Source organism: Terrapene carolina, unplaced genomic scaffold (assembly GCF_002925995.2).
Source record: "Terrapene carolina triunguis isolate 2854851 unplaced genomic scaffold, T_m_triunguis-2.0 Scaffold714, whole genome shotgun sequence".
NCBI lineage: Eukaryota > Metazoa > Chordata > Testudines > Emydidae > Terrapene > Terrapene triunguis.
This window is the reverse complement of record NW_020665065.1, coordinates 12,496,387-12,517,606: the sequence shown is the minus strand read 5'-3', so window position 1 is coordinate 12,517,606 and position 21,220 is coordinate 12,496,387. Positions and strand designations below refer to the sequence as shown.

Sequence of the window (21,220 nt, the reverse complement as noted above, 5' to 3'; positions counted from 1 at the left end):
AACATCTTAAGTTCATGTTGGAAAGCTGTTTACATACATAAGTGTCCAGTAAAGACAACCTTGGTGAAAAGGCCTCCTACTTTCAAACACTGTTCAAGATGAACTTTTATATTCAACAGTCAAGCAAATTTCCAGATCGTATGAAGTTGTTCAAATAGGAACCATGCCAAATATATCCTGATATTCTTATCTAGTCGTGGCAGGTCTTAGAAGAAACTACAGCCCCAAATGAATACTAATTAGTGGCATGATGGAGTATCAAATTCTCTCGTTGTATAAATAAGCAGAATTTTACACAATTGCAGAGAATTTGGCTGTGAATTGATGTCTACTACAAGAGATCATGAAACACATCCCAAAACCAGGAAAGAAATTACTCAGTCTAGCTAATGTAGCTAATTACTTCTTCATTGACAGATTATTCCTGAAGATATCTTCATTGTCAACACTTAATAATTCTGGAGTTTTTTATATAAATTGTAGAAACATTGTAAACTAGCATAAAATGTAGTTGTTCCTCCCTCGCTTAGTGGTTGATTTATACCCTGAGCTATGAGAGTTTGTATACTTTTTAAAAAATCTTATCTAAAGTAATTTTGATGTTCTCATTGTCCATATAAATGTCTAATCCTATTTGCCTTTTATCAGCTCTAAATATGTTAAATCTAAAATTTAATTGGATGTCTTCTTTAGAGTTCTTGTATTATAAGAAAGGTTAAGTAGGCTGGAACAAGAGAATGAAATACCAAAAAGGAAAGTGAGTATAAAATAACAAGTAATAGATTTATTTAGGATGTAATTAATAATACAAGTAAGGATTTTTAAAATATATTTGATTTTAATGTTGACAGTGTGTCTATACATTTCTTTTTCATCATGGTGTATTTAAGAAACCCCTTTGTTCCACTTCCAGACAACTTGCTGACACAGAAGCCCTCCCCACCCCTTACGTAAAATTTACGTTGAGTGAACTCCACACTGCTAAAGCATGCAAGACTGCTTTCCAACTCCTATAACAATGTATGCATTTTATATTTACCCGAAAGCTCACGGTTATAATAATCTCCAGAGAGTGTAAAATGAGCATAGCCTTCAGGGCTGGCTCTCACATGCTGGAGAAAATTCAAACCTGTAACGAAAGTAAACATTGTACTAATACAAGAAAAATATATGACTGAGTCCTTAATTTAAAGTTGCCTTAAGCAATGAAGAATTTTATAAAAAATACTGAACAGTAGAAACAAAGCAACACACTTGACAATTTTCTTTAAATCACACAATGTGATGTACAGATAATTAAGGATTATAGTGTTACCGCACCCAAGGGCCCACATCAGGACAAGGGCCCTACTATGCTATATGCTGTACAAACCAAGGTGGACACAGTCCCAGCCCCATAGCTTGTAATCTGCCTCGGATACCACCGCCTTCCATCCCAGTACCAGAATAAAACCCTCATGATTATCATAGTTTCTCAGATATATTTCATCTACTCTAACACAGCGGGCTGCTCCACTGAAGATCATTAAGAGACTCCTCAAATTTTCACAGATTGGCAATTTTTTTTTTGTGTCAGATTAAACAAAAAATACACGGGTCACTTCTCCAAATATAATATGGCAGAAGGCACCAAAACAAAACCCACTACAGTATTGTAACACAGGTTCTGAATCAGTGCCAAACAGCACAGCTAACTTTGAGGGCTTAACGGATGGTCCCAAAGTTTAGTATCTTGAGAACGAACAAGACTAGAAATAAATGCTGCATACAACTGGTAAACTGTGAAAGTGCACTGATTGGCAGCATTCACAAATTGCCCCAAAAACAATCCTAGTTTTTAAAAAATAGTGTACATCTGATTACCATCTTTTTGCTTCACATTTCGGTTAACATGAAGTTAGCAGCTGGTATCTTGATAGCTATTAAAACTAAACACCATTACTAAATACTATCTGCAAGTATCTAGGAATACAAGATTTAAAGTAGCGTAAACCATTCATCTCTATCTTTAGCAACCTGTAAGATAGTTGGTGCTGGAATCCTGTTGCAATTGAGGTGGGGGAAACAACAAAACGTAGTCAGCAGGATCGAATTTTGAGGTCCAATACCTCTTAAACTTCAAGAGCTAGACAGAAACACTTCAAGAGACTAGTACAAATACTACCAGGACCAATAAACTTCCCGAGCTTTGTCCTGGACCAGCGATCAAAAAAAAAAAAAAAAGTAAACGTTATGAGCCCCGCAAGGTAATCTGCCAAAAGACATAATTATAGGTTACTTTAATAGAGGAAATGTTCCTTTCTTTTCCTGTGTGTGATATCTATGCAAAACACACTTTGAGTCACTTTTGCCAGAGGTCAAGACAGACAGTTATTTAGCTTCCTTCCTTAATAAAAGGCTTAATTATCTACTTCTTAATGGAACACAGCCTCCCACAACCTTGAGTCAGATTTTACAGCCAAGGGTACACAGTAAAATAAAATTAAAAATAGCAAGGATGCAGGAGAAAACTCCATACTTAAACCAGTCTGATTACTTTTGATAAAAGAAAAGTAGGCTCTCTTTAGTGAAAAAAGAATCTATTCTATCACAATGAAAGCATTTTGAAATCACAAGTCATAGACTAAAGCCAGGAGGGAACATTGGGTCATCTAGTCTGATCTTCTCTATATCACAGGCAGCTACCACTACCCCCCAAGAACCCGCACACTAAACTCAACCACTGAAATTACACCAAAGCATTGCACCCATAGGAGACTAGACTATTATTTGCACTGGCACAGAATAGGACAGACTGATGGCCACCAGTGCCTCAGGCCACAGCAGCAGTAGGAAAATGATTAAGTGAGATATATCCAGTTAATCCTGGCAAGTGACCAGCGCCCCTATGCTGCAAAGGCAGGCATATATATAACAAGGTCATTGCCAATCTGACCTGGGGGGAAATTCTTTCCCAACCCCACATACGGCGATCAGTTAGACCCTGAGAATGTGAGCAAGAACCAGCCAGCCAAGAACCTGTCAGAGAAAACGCTCAGTGCCATCTCAGAGCCCTGGCCCACCCCATCCATTATCACATATCCAGATATGGCCATCCCTGATGCTTCAGAGGGACAGAATATATTGGGGGGAGGGGAATCCCATCCTGATACCTGCAAGTGGCTAGCTGAAACCCTGAAGCATGAGCTTTTTGGAACATGTGACATAAACCGGAAGTGAGCCCCAGGGCTGCTGAGGGCCCTGCCCCCTACCATCCATCACAAGTAACTCTGTCATACAATCTCACTCAAATTTATCCAGCTCTTTTTTAAAACAAATTAAGTTGATTAGCCCCACACAACTCCCATTGGCCTTAATTTATTCATGGCCAGTTTATCCCCATTTGTTCTTGTGCCAACATTGTCCTTTAACTTAAATAGCTCCTCACCATTCCTGCTATTTAATTACCCCCACGTATTTCTAGACAACAATCACATCCCCTCTCAGTCTTCTTTCTGCTAAACGAGCCAAGCTCTTCCAGTCTCTTCTCATAAGAGAAGCCCTCCATTCCCCTGATCATCCTAGTAGCTCTTCTCTGCACCTGTTCCAGTTTAAGTTCATCTAACGTGAACATGAGTGATCAGAACTGCACACAGTATTCCAAATGAGGTTCTACTGGTGCCTTGTACAAAGGCATTAACACGTCTATATCGCAACTTAAAATGCTTTGCCTCATACATCCTAGGATCGCATTTGCTTTTTCCATAGCCACATCACATTGGTGACTCAACAATCACAGGACCATTACCAACACACCGAGTTCTCCTCTTCTCTCACTGCCAAATTATGAGTCCACAGCTTGTAACAGAAATTCTTATTATTAGACTCTAAGTGCATGACCTTGCACTCTGTACAATTGAATTTCATCCAATTTATGTCACTTGGTCTTCAAAGTCATCCAGATCTTCCTGTATAATATTCTGTTCCTCTGTATTGACGATGCCTCCAAACTTTGTATCAGCAGCAAATTTCATTAACATGCCTACTTTTTGTGCCAAGGTCATTAATAAAAATATTGAATAAGAATGATCTCAAGACTGACCCTTGAGAAACTCTGCTAGTAACCACCCTCCAGTCTGATAGTTTATCCTTCAGCACAAGCCATTGCCTTCTCCCCTTTAGCCAAGCCCTTATCCAGCCTACAGTTTTTGTACTGATCCGTAATTTAACTAATAATTTCCCATGTGGTACCTTTTCAAATTCTTTACTGGAGTCCAAATATATTAGATCACTGCACTTCCCTTATCTAAAAAAAATCAGTTATTTTCTCAAAGAAGGAAATCAGGTTAGACTACAATCTACCTTTGGTAAACCCATTTTGCATTAAATACCCTTTACCATTTAATTATCCTTTCCTTCACAATTTGATCTAATGCCTTGCGTACTACTGAGGTCAGACTGACAAGTTTGAAATTGCCAAGATCACTTTTTCCCCTTTCTAAAATAGGTACAACGTTAGCTATTCTCCAATCATATGATACTACCTTGCTACCAGACTAGCAATCTCATGAGCCAGTTCTTTCAGTATTCTTAGATGGAAATCATCCGGTCCCCCTGATCTGAGTGCACTAAGCTCTTTAAGTTTTTCTTCCACCTCAGATGTGGTAATTTCCATTTCTAGACACTCGTTTCTATCATGCACCTGTTCCCTATTATCATGCCTACTGAAAACTGAAACAAAGTGTTCATTTAGTTTTGAGGTCATACCTAGATTATCTTTAATCTCTTTTCCATCCACACTGCAGAGTGGCTCCACCTCATCCTTCCTTATTCTCTTTTTATTTATAGAACTAAAAAACCTCATTATTTTATTTTCATTTCCTTGACAAGACCTAATTCAGCTTGACTTTTTAAAAGTCTCTTTATTCCTACATTTTCTCACCTTCATGATGTAGCTGTCTTTGCTGATCAACCCTTTTTTCCATTCCCTATAGGCTCTCTGCTTACTTCCAAGTAAGGGGATGGGTGCAGCATCTTCCTATGATTTTGTTCAGTACTTAAAGCAGAGCACTGATCTAAATTAGTGCTTGTAGGCACTACCACAATACAAAAACAGCAACACCACCGCTATGCAATTTTAAAATAATTTCATCAATAACACCTTATTTTTGTGCTGTGCACTGACACATTTGCTCACACATATTCCTTTGTGGAAATCATATACACAAACAGTTTCAAAAATCTTATCTGGCCCTAACAAAGGGAAACCCAAGCTATGGACATAAATAGTAGGTGGCCCAGAGGAATTCTTCAAATTAGAGAAGTGATTAGAGGACAATTAAAAAAATACTCACGTGAAAAGGTTAACTCAGCTAGGGGAACATCACAGTCCATGCAGTCATCAATGAAACAAATGCATATGCTTTCTGCTTTAATCTCCACCCCAGAGATCAATTGAATCGGCACAGACCCCTGGCTATCTCGACGTCCAGAGGCTAGCGAAAGGGATTTCAAAGGTTCGGCATTCTTAAACAACCAACTTGCTGCTTTTTTCAACTGGCCTTAAAAGAAATAAGCAAACAATCAAGCCATTTGCTATGCACATTATTTCAATAAAACATATTCATACAAAATTACCCTGAAAAGGAATCAAATGAATTCCCAACAAAACCAAAAAGTTATAAGAAAATGTAGAAGTGGTATATTGTTTGTTTCATTTAAGGAAAACAAGGGAGATTAAGGTTACGAAATACAATGGCATTCTTTTTTATCAATACAAAGTGATCTTTTAAGGTGTCATACTGAGAAGCAACAAAATGTGACTGACTATAAATGAGAAGGAGAATGACAATGTTGAAGAAACAAACCAAAAGAGAATTTTGTGCCTTAAGCTTTAATTTCTTTTCCAGGTTGTGTGTGTAAAAGTAAGTAAAGAAAGCAAACCATTTAACAAGAAGAAATGAAGAGCATGAAGATCAGTGTGTGTAACGGGGAAGTAGTAGGTGCAAGTGAGAAACATGTGCAATGTAGAAACTGATGAGAATTTCTAGATTTAAAAAAAAAAATTTAGGATGTGGTGGGAGAAAAATCTACTTGATTCATGTAACAGCTACAGGGAAATTGCAATCATGCTAAATGGTAACTTGAATAAAAGACACTATGGTAATATATTTAAAGTAAGATATATCATTCAGAGACACACTCAAAAGAGAAGAATATTTAGGAGACAGGGAAGAACTAGCAGTAAGAGAATGAGAATATTTAAAGGATCTAGTTAAGAAGACTATTTTTTGATGACTGCAGGATGGAAAATAGCTACTTTCTATTGTCTATATATCAAATGACTGCTAATTTGTCTGTTTTGATGTATTAAGAGCCAGGCTCTAATTTACCAAAACTATAAATGCAAGTAATAGAAAAAATTATTTGGAATTACCTTGGCAAATCAAAAGAGCTTTACGACAATCATCCATACCAAATCCAAGTTCCTGAAGTCGAGCCAACTGTACCTCTGTCATTAAAGAAACATTTAGCCAAACATTTATCCCCAATATGAATTAGTTGCTTTTCTTATTTTTTTTTTTTTTTATTAAAATGAAATATATTATTGTTCAAAAATTAGTTTCCCTCCACAAGTGGATAAATTCTGAAAAAATAAAAGATTTCTACTTAAAAAACAACAACAAAGCATTAGGATTCAGGGATGCGTTTAGGCCAAAGATTATATTTTGTTTAATGTTTGTGTGTTAGAGCACAAGCTAGATCTCAATTCCAGTAGGATAATTTTAGCGTATGCACTTAATTTTATTCTGTACTAACGATTCTTTAGTCCATACATCCAATCCTTCTATGCTGTGGGGCATTCCTCATCTACTTTCACATCTCCCCCATAATGCCTAAGTACTGTAGTAGAGAAGACAGAGCCTATTTCACTCTTGTGTATTTCCTTGTTTGTGTTGAGTTATACTCCTAACTACACTCACATTTTAGAAACAAACTTTAACAACAGTGAAATGTTGCTAGTGGGGAGGGAGAGGCTGGTGACGATTATTTTTAATTATAATTCTCAATAGAAACAATTTAAAAAGATAGTATTCCCCTGCAGTGATTGCAACCTAAGCATTATTGCATTCTGCTGAAGTAGGAAGGCAAATACTGATTAAAATTGACTGAAGACTAACATTGACTATTCTATTTTCACATTACAAGCAGAATGAAAGTTTCATCACTACTTGATGGCATCCATCACCATATCAAATTTTATATAATCAAGCTACAACCATCTGTTTTGTTAAAAATTACATCTGGCTTTACTCTGCAGAAGCCTCCTTAAGGCATGGAAAATGGCTTTAGTCTAATAGTTGAATGCATACCAAGAACAGGATCCAATACATGTTTAGATATGTCTCTGTTTTCAGATGTTGATGATGAGGTCTCGTTTTCCCAAGATGAATTGGAAAGATTATTAGCAGCAGTGTCGGTATCCAAGACACAGGACTCAGGCACAGCAGCACTGGTCTGCCCAGGGATGGACTTTGCAATGGCCAAAAACAGCTGAACATCATTATAGGATAGTCTGATGTCCAGTGCTTGTAACTGAACCTAAATGAAATTTAAAAATCCAATATGATTAAAGCTTTTAAACTGACAGTTTTTCATTCATTTCCCTTTTGCATGTTATATATTGTAGCAACACACTGCCAGGATGAAGGTAAGAATAACCATATCAAAATCAGATGTTTATATTCGTTTCAAAGCCTTCTGACTAAAAATGCCAAGTTTCTGTCATTAACCAATCATGTAGTAATTTTAAATATCCAACTACAGGATAAACCATCTGAACATACTGAAGAACCCTAGATATTAGTATGCTCCTGTCCAGAAAGGGATTAATCAAAATCCGCAATCAGGAGAGGTATTTTTGTTTGGATTTAAAGGGGGTGGGGAGAACTCTACATGCATTTCCTACAAGCAAATGTTAATGAAGAAGATCTACAGAAAAATAAAGTTCTTCTTTTACTAAACTTATGGCCAAGACCCAAAAGCTACATTGGGACATCTTTTGCTATTTGTCACAAGTTATTTTTTCTCTACTGATCTCTGAAATTAATGTAGCTAATACCCCTAAAATTACCACCAGAAATCACTATCCTTACCACTAAAAATATGTTTCCAGGTTGTCTGCCTCCTCATTTTATTTTGAAAAATAATTTTGTCTTATTCTTTTCTTATGTATATGACAAAGCATTATTCTGAATTCCCAAATGTGATGTACCAGTATAAAGTATTCTATATTATGATGACAATGCACATAAAATTTGTTTCAATCACTTTCTTTGATCTTACCTCTAGAATGGGTGGGAAATCTTCACTATTGAATGCATCCAACAGTCCTGAGCCACTAGGGTAGGACGAATTCCCTACAAGTTCCATTTGAATATGTACAGGATCAATGATGGACAGTGCTGTGTCCTGCTCATTTCCCAGTCGGCATGAAAAAACCTAAATGATTGAAATGAGTGCAAATCAAAAATGAAGGTCTCTCAACTCCCCTTTTTAGGGGTTATGGTATCTGTGGAGAGGGAGCAGATAATTAAAAATAGATTTGATAAAACCTAAGTCTTTCCCTTTTACTTTAATTCTTAAATTCACTGACACCATTTCATACAGAAACTATGTAAACTAAGAGCTCAAGATGATTATTATTTTAAAGATTTTTGTCTGAATTTAGGGCTTATGAAAGGGGGCTGAATTAAGGTCCTCTAGACACGGAAGTAATCTATGTCACCCACAAAACATGACAAAGACAATGGCAAGGCAAGCTTCTCCCCCAATACCCCACCAAAATGCCGGATCTATAGGAGCCACTTTGGGTAAGTGGGGGGTAGGCAAGAAATTGGCTCAGTATTCATGGCCCATTCAATTCTTGGTCTCTGTTGAAAATATCAACAAAGTGGCCAATTAGTGTCGATTGTAGTGGTGATTTTTTTCACATGGACATTTACCTACTGCAAAGTAGACTGAAACCAAACAATTTCAAGTATGCCACCAGTAGCCATCAGATAACTAACCAACAAGGAGTCCGGTGGCACCTTAAAGACTAACATTTATTTGGGCATAAGTTTTCATGGGTAAAAAACCTCACTTCTTCAGAACTAACCCTCACTCCTCACGTGACCTGGATTTGAACCGGTGACCTAGATGAGAAAGGCTCTTATATCCACCCAACAGTTTAGTAAAGGTGTTTCAATCACAGTATCATTATGACAAAAGAAACTATTAGATTGGCAAAACTTTCCAAATCCCAAGTCTGAAAGGAATGGCAAATATTTTATCCGACAGCATTTCTAGGTCTTATATACAGGAATTTTATATATAATATTTTTAAAGAGGAATCACAAATCTATAACCCTCATGTATCTGGGGAATCAACTCAGATCAACTAGCTTCAAATCCAAAGGTTATATTTTATTCCATGGTGAACAGTTGGAATCAGTGCTATTGCAAGGTTAGCAACATCCCCCAACCTCTCCAAAGCTAGTGTGCAAACTAAATATATACAAATTAAAGATACAAGAGTTTCCTACTTCATACTATATATAGGTGTTCAGAAGTGAAATTTCCACAGGTATATATTAACAAAGCTTAACATAAAAATCAAAGACATACATAATCACTGAACACCTGAAAAAAAATATCTGAGCAATACCACTACAGACAACAGCCCTTTGCAAATTCAAGTTTAAAGGTTAGCCCACTGAGAAGATGTACCTGACTGACAGTTTGGTGAGTTTCCAGCCAAGTACTCTAACACTGTGGCAGGAGCAGTGCAGAAATGGCCTTTATACTGCAATAGGTTGAGAACATTTGATAAGGAAATTAAACAGGCTACGGTAAGAAAGCACTTCAGAGACAATTTTTAATATATTCTATTTGTCACTGCATTTCAATCGAAGGTTTAATAGTAGAGCATTTTACTCCGTTAATCCAACATTAGAATAAATGCTTATAAAATCCAAAAAGTTTCATCTTACCTCAATGCCAAACAAACTACCGGAGAAAGGACGATCCACCAATTTGGGCTTGTATGTGAGGACAGTGGTTCCTTTCAGAATAATTGCATTGGTATCAAAACAAGACATATCTTCAACTACCACAAATTCAGTACCTGACCAAAATAAATGAAAAATACTTAATTGTGAAACTTGAAAACGTCATTTATACTGTTTTTAAAATTTTTAGTAGAGGATTCTTAATTATCCATCCACCAGGCACATGACTTTACTCTGCTTCAGCATTATTCTGAGGAATGTAAACTTGACAGCTCCTAAAGGCAAACAGTCTCTATTCTCATTTGTGTAAGCGTAAAACAGTATGTATTTACCTGTTACATTAATCTTGACTTCCAGTTGTTTTTCAGTAGTCACCTGGAGAGAAGAACGTTTTGTAACTACTCCACTCTTCACTGTTTTCGGAACTACAGTTGTTTCACAGCTAGAACTGCGTTGACGGGAAGAAGTCAGATTATCTTGCTTTTTAACATCACTGGGAGTATGTAGAAAGTCATGAACAAGCAGCAGCCAGTCAAATATTAAAAATACACGAAGGTTGTTCAAAACAACTGTGAAAGAGGAGGAATCCTTAGTAGATCTAATAAAAAAAAAAAAGAAGAAGAAGAGCTTGTATCATATCAATTTCACATGCCGTAAAATCTGTTCTTTAGTTCTAGCATATGACTTTCCACCTTGAAATTAATTTTGATATTAAGGATCTATGTATCAGGTGAACAGGTAATATAGTGGATTTTATGTGAATGTAATCAGCTTATATGTAGTTTTCTGGAACTCTATTAGAGATTTTTAAAAAGTCTGTTTTTTACATCAGTAAGTTTGTGAGCTTGCTGTGTGCATGTAAACCTAACAAATCAAAAATCATCAAAACTTTTATAAAAAGGAAAAACAAGGAACAATGGTATAAATAGGGGGCTTCATATAATTATAAATTGACTTATACAACCATCTTTACCACAATGAAAGTATTCTGTACATAACATATAATATGTGACAAGGTCAACTTTTAAATTTTAAATGTTATTTTTGACATCTGTTCAGTATCACTTCTGATGTAGTGTGTGTGAAATTTAAACCTGGCTCAATGCCTCTTAAAAAGATTAGAAATACAATATGTCTCCTCTCACACACTGACCACATTTTGTAGCACAGGCAGCTTCTTTGTCATTCAGAAAAAATGCTACCCTAACTGAACTTTTTAGCACCACATTTTGAATATCCCTTCTGGAGGGACAGAAAATTTGACTTAATTATCTGGAATGTCAATTATATCTGGTCATGTTAAATGGAAAATATTTCAAGTATTTAAATACCCATGAATCTATTTTCGGACACATTCTGAACTGTACAGTCCCTAAAGAACCATAATTCCTTTGTGAGAAGTGACATACATGCCCAGCCTTTAACAGTAAAATCCTTTCACCCTCACTGGTTCTTTGGGATATTTCCTAAGGCAAGAGCCAGGGTAAGACTATCACTTAACCCTGCAAAATCTTTTATCTAATGCCAAGGAGATACTCAGCAATGAAAAAGTATAAAATAGATAGTATATAGATAGTTACTAATCATTTGCACTATATTTCATATGATGTGATCTCAACAAAGCTAAATCTTTAATGTTTAAACTAACTCCCCTTTTACACAAATACTAGGGTCAGTCACAACAATTTCATATGATTATGTGAAGCACTACATTTGAAAATCTCCAGTATAACCATAATAATTGTTCTTGCTAAACATCTGTAGCTATTCTAAGTTAGTTCAAATAGACCAGTGTACCCCTGGAAGAAGCAGAGGTATACCGGGGGTACATCAAAGCATCTAGATATTTGACTAATTTTACAACAAGCTACATAAAAAACACTAGTGAAGTCAGTACAAACTAAAATTTAATACAATGGCTTGTTTATAATGCTCTGTATACTAAACACTGAAATGTAAGTACATTTATATTCCAATTGATTTATTTTATAATTACATGGTAAAAATGAGAAAGTAAGCAATTTTTCAGTAAAAAAGTGTGCTGGGACACTTATATTTTTATGTCTGATTTTGTAAGCAAGTAGTTTTTAAATAAAGTGAAACTTGGGGGTATGAAAGACAAATTAGACTCCTGAAAGGGGTACAGTCGCCTGGAAAGATTGAGAGCCACTGAAATAGACAAAGCCATCAAATGTTCCTGATCCACTTTATTCTACACAGTTACAGTACAATATATTCCTTGAACCTATGTAACAAATATTTATACTTACACAGGTACCTGTTACAGTCTTATAAGATACAGGCCTTCAAAAAGCTTATGTATCATGAACTGTTAATGCAATATACTACAAAAACTGGTATCAGTCTGTGTTCTCTAGTGACTTTCATAAGAAGAGCTCAAAGCATTTTACAAACATTAATTGAGCTGCACAAGACCACTATGAGGTATCACACTAATTTTACGAAGTGTGAAAGAGTTAGAGGTCAAATGACTTGTCTCAGTTCAGTCAGTGAGTCTGTGTCAGGACTCGGAATACATCACAAGCGTCTTACTTCCCTCTCCCTTCCTTTAACGAACGAGACAACACACACACACACTAATAAAAAATAATAAAAAGATGTTACATTTAGAACTCTAAATGTTGCCATGTGCAAAATACATGCATTTTTCTTACATGGTTACATTATCATGAGGTACCTTCATTTCAAACAACATATAACTAGAACTGGACAACACTCAAACTTCTGATGCTTTCAAGCATTCCAAGAGTATTATATGAACCAAGACAGCAAGTGAAAGACCAATGCCCATTTACATGAGGGAGCATGGGGATTTATTGTTGAAATACGTTATGTAGATGAGGTGCCATTTCTGGATTTATTTAACTCCCCAAAAAAGGAAAGAGTGACATCTATTGGAAAGTTATTTTAACTGCAGGTGCATAATTCCTTTGAATAAAGCAACAGAGGGTCCTGTGGCACCTTTAAGACTAACAGAAGTATTGGAGCATAAGCTTTCGTGGGTGAATGCCCACTTCATCAGACGCAAGAGTTGCTTAAAGGTGCCACAGGACCCTCTGTTGCTTTTTACAGATTCAGACTAACACGGCTACCCCTCTGACCTTTGAATAAAAATTCCATAATTTAAATACATATCATATGTATGTATGTATATATGTAATAAAGACTTCATTTGTAGGCAGGTAATTTTTTTAAAAATTACAAAATGTAAGGGTAAAGAAGAGTTTATGATGAAGAAGAAATACTGATGTTCTCTGACTATAAAAGCCACTTCACCTCGAATTGTCCCTTGAAATATGTTAACTACTAACACTAAACAATCTGTTCCATCTTGTCTTTAGCTGTGACACTCTGAATAAGTTTCCCAGACTTGAAGTAGAGCTCGGTGTAAGCTCAAAAACTTGTCTCTCTCACCAACAGAAGTTGGTCCAATAAAAGATATTACCTCACCCACCTTGTCTCTCTTGTTGACTGACATCACTATAACAACACTGAATACTTTTTTGTATCTATGCATTCATACGCCAATATGATATAAAGAAAAGAGCTCCTGGATTCACCTACCTGAAATGCAACTCAATCTGTATTGCTCCTTTATTACTACTGTTCTTTGATGACTGAAAGATGCAGTTGAACACATTGGGCATGCCTAGGGTTGTCTTCTGCCCAGCATAACGAGTGTCAAATGCCATCATAGAATGTGAAACCAAGTTAACAGATTTTGTTTGATTTGAGAAACTCTCAAAAAGCAACTTGGATTTCTTAAAGTCAAACCTGGCAGATTTAAATGAAAAGAAAAATAATTAATTGTTAAGACTCTTTCTACATAAACTCCTACAAAAAAGAAGAGCCATGGAATCTCAAGTGTCTATGAAATGCAGACGGGACTTCTGTTTTTAAGGATTAACCTGAAAGTCCTTCAACTCCCAAACTGCATGGAATCCCATCTGTCTTGGAAGGATAATGGGCTGAGTCAACCCATCTGGAATTTCAACCCTTGGGTTTTTCACGCAAAGCCCAACTATTAGGTGACTGTTCTTATTCCAAAATACAACTTGGGAGAGGCGAGGAAATTAAGAGGTTTAGAGTAATATAATACTTGCCCATCAAACCATCTAATTCAGACTCCATCTAGCTTATGCATTCTGTACAAATATTTAAGTATCAATTTGTAGAATAAATCAGCATACTTTATTTCCTTCATATCACAATGTTAAGAAAATTATTACACTTAATAAGCATTAATTCAGACTAAAAGCAGCAGTCAAAGCCATACCTGGCTAATGAGCTGAGTCCATCCTTTCCTTTGGGTTCAACCAGTTCCAGACTCACATTAACCATGTCAATAAGGAACGACATACAGGTATACACTTCTCCACTCAACACAGTCTGAAAATGGAAAACACCAAGATTCCCCATAACACACCTTGGTTCTTTCAGATCCTTGATTTAAGAATTTTCTAATGAGCAAAATAAGCAAACATTTATGAGGCCATATACAGTGTTTTCTCAACTAAACTTGATTAACGTACTTCAAAAAAGTTAAAGTTTAGAACAACTGTAACCACAAACTAGAACAAATGTAATTCAGTTCCACAGTAATGTCAACTAACCTGTTCTATTGGTTTTATAAAAAAGAATAATTTCAAATTCCTTCTATAATGAACATAATTTTGTTGCCTGTGAAACAATTTCATTTATTTATTTATTTTAAATAAAGTACTCTCCATGTCAGGCTTTTCACCAAAGCCCTAAAGGAAACAACAACCCAATTACATTTTCACTTCCAATTAATTCCCTTCCCTGGAAGCTTTAAATTTAATCTCAAGTACTCATCAAATGATTAACTAGTTAAGGATGCGCTTTTTAAAAATAAACACTTATATGGTGCACATATTAGTACCAGGAAGGATTCACGCAGCCTTGTCTAAAATCTTTGGGGAACCCTGCATGTTCTTGGTAAATCTTCAAAAATGTAAATTTGCCTTCATGGTAGATAGGGGATTGGTGTGCTGTGGAGACAGTACTCGGGATCCCCACAAGGAACAAAGATTAAATTTGTTATTCAGCTCCTCCTTCCAACAGCTAACGACAAATACTGATTCATTCCAGATGGTGTGCTGTCCGGTCTTTCTGGAAGGATGGTATTTGATGCTGTGCCTAATGAGTAGGGGACATTCAGGACTCTGCTGCAAGGCATCTAAGAAAAACCACACTAGAGTTTTCACTAAAACTCACAGTTTTCATGTTTGTTATAATATTGAACACTATTTTTTTCTTTTAAATCAGCAAGCCTGTTTAAATGCCACTACCATCCATGGTCAATTACTACTGTTCATAATCTCTTTTCAAAACAATCTCTGAAACAAGCAGTGACAATAGCAGGTTATGACAGAAATGACACACATGCTCCCCTTTATTCCTCTATTTGCTCCTGAGACAACAGAGAATTCCCAAACACATTCAAACAGAGAGCTTCACAACCACCATTGTTCTTCCACTAAAACTTTTACCTACCAGTGAAACAGTGTCTTTTAACAAACTCTAGACAGGATTTTTTTGCACGTTTTTAACCTAATAGAACTCAAAGTTTCTCTCACATGAATTCTTGGATCCTGCAGATCATAAGGTCGCATAAACTCTTCTATAGGTTCCCCAAGGTTATTCTCCAATAGTCCTCGAATCAGTTTATATTTACTCAGATCCAGAGAGCAATGGACTGATGACAGATTGCCATGAATTGATATGTCTGGAACTGCATGACTCATCTCCCTACAAAAGAGAAAAAAATCTATGTCATAAAATCTTCAATTGCAATGCCTGCTGCCCGGGAAAACAAACAACAAATTATCTAACAGAAAACAGTTTCACCTCCCTGACTGAACTGCAGTATCTCTCATCCAGATATGGGTTTCAATGGTATATGAGAAGATGGGAGATATTCTTCCATCCAAGACATATCACCAATTTAAGTGGCAAATCATAGACTCATTGTGTTTAAGTGTTTTAAGGTAAAATTTTCAAAAGCACCTAAAGGACTTAAGTGCTGAAGTCTCATTGAAAGTCAATGGGTCTGACTGAAGCACTTAAGTCACTTAAGAGCTTTTGAAAATTTTACTTTAAGCCTAAAAATTACCTACGTTCTTGACTACTTTCTAAATATAAAATTATAGATGTTCAAGAAAATGCCTAAAGCTTTTCTTAAAAACACTTATTAAAAAACCCAAAATGCTAACGCTTAATACTACCCCCGCTTCAAGTGTTTAGTACTTTGCACATTGCTCCCACTTCCATGGTTTCGGGGGTGGGATTTGCTAAGGGCCTTGTGCCTGTACGAACGGGTTTCTGACCATCAGATGATTGGGGCTGAGTAAGGATTCTTGTTTGGAATAATTCCTAATTGGCCCTACCTCTGCACTGCTGGGAGCTTTCTTGAAATACCCTCTAACTCCTTCCACCCAGGCGCAGAACCAGATGATGGAAAGCAATGTGCATTGGAAGAACAGGCCAGGAAAAACAAATAGGAGGTCAGAGTGGAACCAGTGGAGGGAAAGGGTAATTAAAACCACTTCTGCAGTAGGAAGGAAAGTTAGTTGAGAGGGTAAGAGTAAGAGAGAAGTGGAGTTTCTGCTGATGGGAAAAGGGCGGGGGAGGGGGAAAGAACAGCAGAGGATTGGGAGAAGGGTTTACTGGGCAAGTTAGAAACTTCAGTGAAAGACAGCATACTCAGCCTAAGAGCTCTTAAGTGGAGTATGGAGCCTTTTGTGATAAGTGGCCTGTTTTTCAGAGATACTAAGCATTCAATCATTCCAACTGAAGTCAATGCCAAATGCAGGTACTCTGCACCTCTGAAAATCAAGGAACATAGTTAGGTGCCTCAATATGGATTTAAGTATTTAATCCTAGGTATCTAAATTTGATTTTTTTGTCCTTGTTTTCAAATACATGTCAAAAACTATAGTGTGAAGTGCTTCTTATCATATTTACTTACAAACTGCTGGGCTGTGTAACACGGGTAGCAATATTTCAAAATATCAGTAAAGATAGGGGGGAAATCTAAATCTGTTGTGGAATTAACAATATACATTAAACCATAGTATAGAGTATGAAATTATCCAGATAACTATAACTCACTTGTCTAAGTTTCTCTCTACTTGCAGCTTCAATCCAAAAGGTTCTGTTAAGAGACTTCCTCCTGTCTGCCTGACAAAGTAGGAAGGGAAGGTCAGATCTGCACTGGTGTCCTCCATAGCCTTAGAATACTCTCTAGAGTATCTCTCTGCAGCAAAGATGTCCATGTTCTGCAGATCAACCACAATGCAGTCTAACAGGCAGATATGATCCTCTGTAAGAAGACACAAGATTCATATATCAAGCAAGATCAAACATTCTGAACTAATAAAACCACCGGACTTTATTGCAGAAGAAAGTTGACTTTATTATGGAAATAATTCTGTTCTGTTTATGTTCTTATGCTGCTGCCTCCAACACGGTGGCATTTGATGCACATAAGCATTAACTCATAGGTATTATACCATGAATTCCTCAATTATGTGGGTGCAGAATGTGTCATGGAATCCACTTCATGCAACAAAATTGTGCACCAGAATTAAACTTTCATGTTTAGGCAAAAGTTATGTTTCTAATCCTTGTGACTGCAAACAACCTTAAAAACACGAATCGTGTAGTAACATCTTTCTGACTTTCCAGACAAAGTGGGGGGGGGGGGGGGGAAGAGAGAGAGGGGGAAGCCACCTTGCAAACTTCCCCACTCTCCTCAATGAGTTGTTAATTCTGAAAACCTAAAAACAAAATGTACAGATCTCAACATTGTTAATTATATCACTGCTGATCATTTAAAGCTCAACCTAATTCCCACTGAAGACAATAGAAATACTTCCACTGACTTCAATGGGAGTTGGATTGAACACTGTTAACTAACTCATGCTCTCAAATCTAAACTGCTTATTACTCATTCCCAGAAACCAAAATCCCAAATGTCCACTACTCTGCCACCCAAACCTTCAGCTTTCTCCTTCCTCTATAATGCAGTTATCTCCTGGCAATACAAAAACCTGTGGCCTGAAAATATGGGAGAGCATACAATAAATTGAATATCAAAACAAACAACATAGGACCTAATTTACTGGGCACATTTTTAGTTTTCATATTTCATTAAAATCTCATTTTTTAAAATCTTAAATGAAACCTTAGATTTTGAAGTACAACTCTGTGGGCAAGCAGTGGATAGGGAAATCTATCTAGGTTTTTTTCACCATGGCACTCAAATGCCTCTCTCTTCTGTTCCTAGGCTTCTGTTATCAATGGTATTATGCTACAGTGAAATGAAATTTAATTACAAACTATACAAAAAGGAAGGACAGACATTCCTACACCCTTCACATGAACAGTAGCAGACAGAAAGGTCAACCCTAAAGCCATGACGTAACCATGCCATATAAGGTATCTCCTAGACTAAAATGAATAATTGACATTAAAAGGAGGAAAAGTTAAGTAGATGTTCCATTATCTCTCACGTACCTGGACTGTCAGGGATTTGTGCAACAGGTGATTTTGGTGGTTGTCCTTGCTGCTTAGTCAATGTACTCAGTCCAGACTCACTTTTCAGATTCAGAATATTTGTTCCAGAAGATGATTTCATGAATAACCCTTCTTTCAGGTTCATGACCCCCTTAGATTCATCTGCATTTGTTGTTTTCTTTATGTTGTGTTTTGGGGTTCCCAGTGGTGAAGAAAATGGAACAGAATCCTGCTAAGGAAAGGAATACAGTCATTTACAATAGAGACTGGACTCTTTAAAACAGATTAATACAGAGTATTCATGAAGTAATTTTCTAAAAAGTATAAAGGGTGGAAGCTGTGATATAACCACTAACCATAAACAAAGTCATCTATTTGGCGGGGGAAAAAGTCACTCAAAATTGTGGCCCACCTTAAATATTATAACAGATCCAAAATGAAGTCATATGATCACACATGAGCTCTTTGCCCCTACTTGTAAAAAATCTCTTAATTTTTCACTACAACAAGATTTACAGTATAATACATTTAGAAAAATAGGAGTGAAAAATCTACACAGATATTAATTTTTTTTAAAGTTTCAGAAAAATATTTCATTACAAATTATTATTATTAAGGGGGTTGTATTTTGGATATTTCTGATATAGCTGGAAGTGTCAGACTGCATACATTTTATGATCAATTTTGTGCTAATTATTTTCAGGCCTTTGCTCACTTGGGTAAAATGATGACTGCTATAGATTAAAAAAAAAAAAAAAAAAAATTTTTTTTTTTTTTTTTTTTACAGCATAGTAACTACTCCTCAATCATATTCCTCAGATGAGGAATACTGTGAACAGAAAATTACTACAAAAATCATAATTTATTCATTTATTTATAGAAATGTTAAAAATGGTGCCTTTCTATATGCTCTAGGCACCTTTGACATGATATAAAAATGCATCCTAAGTGCAGCAAAACAATTTAAGATAACTCCCCACTAGTAAACACCTTAAAATGCCAAATCTCTTTGCCTCAGAATAATTTCTCATCTTTACAATTACAATTCCCCAGAACGAAGAGGAGCTTTGTTTATGTTTGTGTTTAGTATTACACCTTTTCTTCACTCAGACTGTAGAAGTTTCATGCACTAAAGTTTTCCATCTTCAAAAGACAGCATGTAACATCAGAGGGTTGCAAGGGACCTACTAGTTCAAACCTACATGAAAGGTTGTTTGTTTGTTTTTTAATTTGTCTGGGTTTTCTGAACAGTGGGAAATGAACTACAAATATGTTAATGTTATGGGGTCTATTTCCCCCCTTTAATGCTTGTATACTTCTCACTGAACGCTACTGGGGTTACACACCTTCTGTATACCCCAAATCCAATTCAAAAGTTATCTTTGTGGGCTTGGGGTTTTGTTTCTTTTTAAAACACATCCCTTAGATTTAACATTTTACCTGCCTGAGCTAATCACCACCTATTTTCCCCATTTGCTTCAGTAGTCTTGGATTTCTCACTTTCCTGCCCCTACAGCGCTACTACTAGAATTTGCTCTTTCACTTTTGTACTGTATTTGAGATGTTACAGAATGCTACCCCCATTCATAAGCCATTAAATAATTTCCATATCTTTAAATTTTCCCTCAAAACCTTCCTTTTAGCTTTAAATTAGGAATTTTTCTAGCTGTAAAGTTTAAGGCATTTTGGACAGGATTCTTTATATGCAACTTTCATCATATTCCTAATTAATAAAAAAAAGTTAAAGAAAGAACATGCAACCCAAAAATCATATCACAACACCCATAAATCCACAAAGTTATGTAAAAAATCCAAACATGGTTATCTTCAGGCATGTGTGGAAAACTTAAAGGAGAAATAAAATGTAAGAACACTGCAAAATAAACCCAAAGCCAATCCTTATGGAATTCTACAAAATCACTGCAACAAAAAAAAAAATGCACCTTTTTTAATATATAAACTAATTTTTTTTATATTATGTGAATAAGTGCTGAATTCCACAATGATCTTTTTTCTTTAAATGAACACCTAATACCTCTGCAAAGATGTATTAATACCTCACATAAAATGGGATCCTCGTATGCACTGCTTTGCAAAATCAAATCCTCAAAAACAAATTAGGGGCAGGGGGAAAAAATTTCAATTAAAGGCCCCAAATGATACACATCTTCTATTAGTCAACATTTATTAATACAACTGCTTATGCAAAAAGTTCAAGTGATTGACCTTCACACAGCTTCTCCTTAATCCCCAAATATTAATGGAAATCCCATTTTAATCTGTTAATGCAGCAACATTGCAGCGTGTCAATTCTCCATTAGAATTTCATTATCACCTTGTAGTAGACACATCTCACATTCCCTAGTGGCCATCTCAGCCACAGTTTGGGGAAGAAATGAGGATAAAGGATCAGAGGCATCAAGCATCCCGAAAGCAAGGGATCGATCTCAGTTTGCTACTAGTCCACTGTCCAAACCAGTGGAACAACATTTTTGAACATCAGTAGAAGGGGGAACAGCGTTTGACACCGGCTACCAACAGTTCATTTTTGTGCTGCAATGTCAGCCCTTTTCCATTTCTCCTGCCAAATGCTGCTTTCTGTAAGAAACTGATCCCAAACAACCTAC

The 21,220-nt window shown here is 36.2% G+C and overlaps 1 protein-coding gene across 5 annotated transcripts in view; it reads right to left on the bottom strand.

Moving 5' to 3' along the window:
• VPS13D (vacuolar protein sorting 13 homolog D) overlaps positions 1–21,220 on the bottom strand; it is a 183,431-nt gene that overhangs the window by 127,263 nt on the left and 34,948 nt on the right. For 4 of the 5 annotated variants that reach the window (XM_026659907.2, XM_026659908.2, XM_026659909.2 and 1 more), the window contains exons 25-36: positions 18,594–18,822; positions 17,187–17,397; positions 15,653–15,824; positions 14,329–14,441; positions 13,617–13,826; positions 10,364–10,629; positions 10,014–10,147; positions 8,326–8,481; positions 7,353–7,581; positions 6,416–6,490; positions 5,334–5,540; positions 1,040–1,129 (exon numbers count right to left, since the gene is read on the bottom strand). In XM_026659907.2, coding sequence (XP_026515692.1) covers positions 1,040–1,129; positions 5,334–5,540; positions 6,416–6,490; positions 7,353–7,581; positions 8,326–8,481; positions 10,014–10,147; positions 10,364–10,629; positions 13,617–13,826; positions 14,329–14,441; positions 15,653–15,824; positions 17,187–17,397; positions 18,594–18,822 — 2,092 coding nt within the window. Of the gene's footprint in view, positions 1–1,039; positions 1,130–5,333; positions 5,541–6,415; positions 6,491–7,352; positions 7,582–8,325; positions 8,482–10,013; positions 10,148–10,363; positions 10,630–13,616; positions 13,827–14,328; positions 14,442–15,652; positions 15,825–17,186; positions 17,398–18,593; positions 18,826–21,220 lie in introns of all 5 variants that reach the window. The other variant, XM_024210588.2, reaches the window with a different exon arrangement.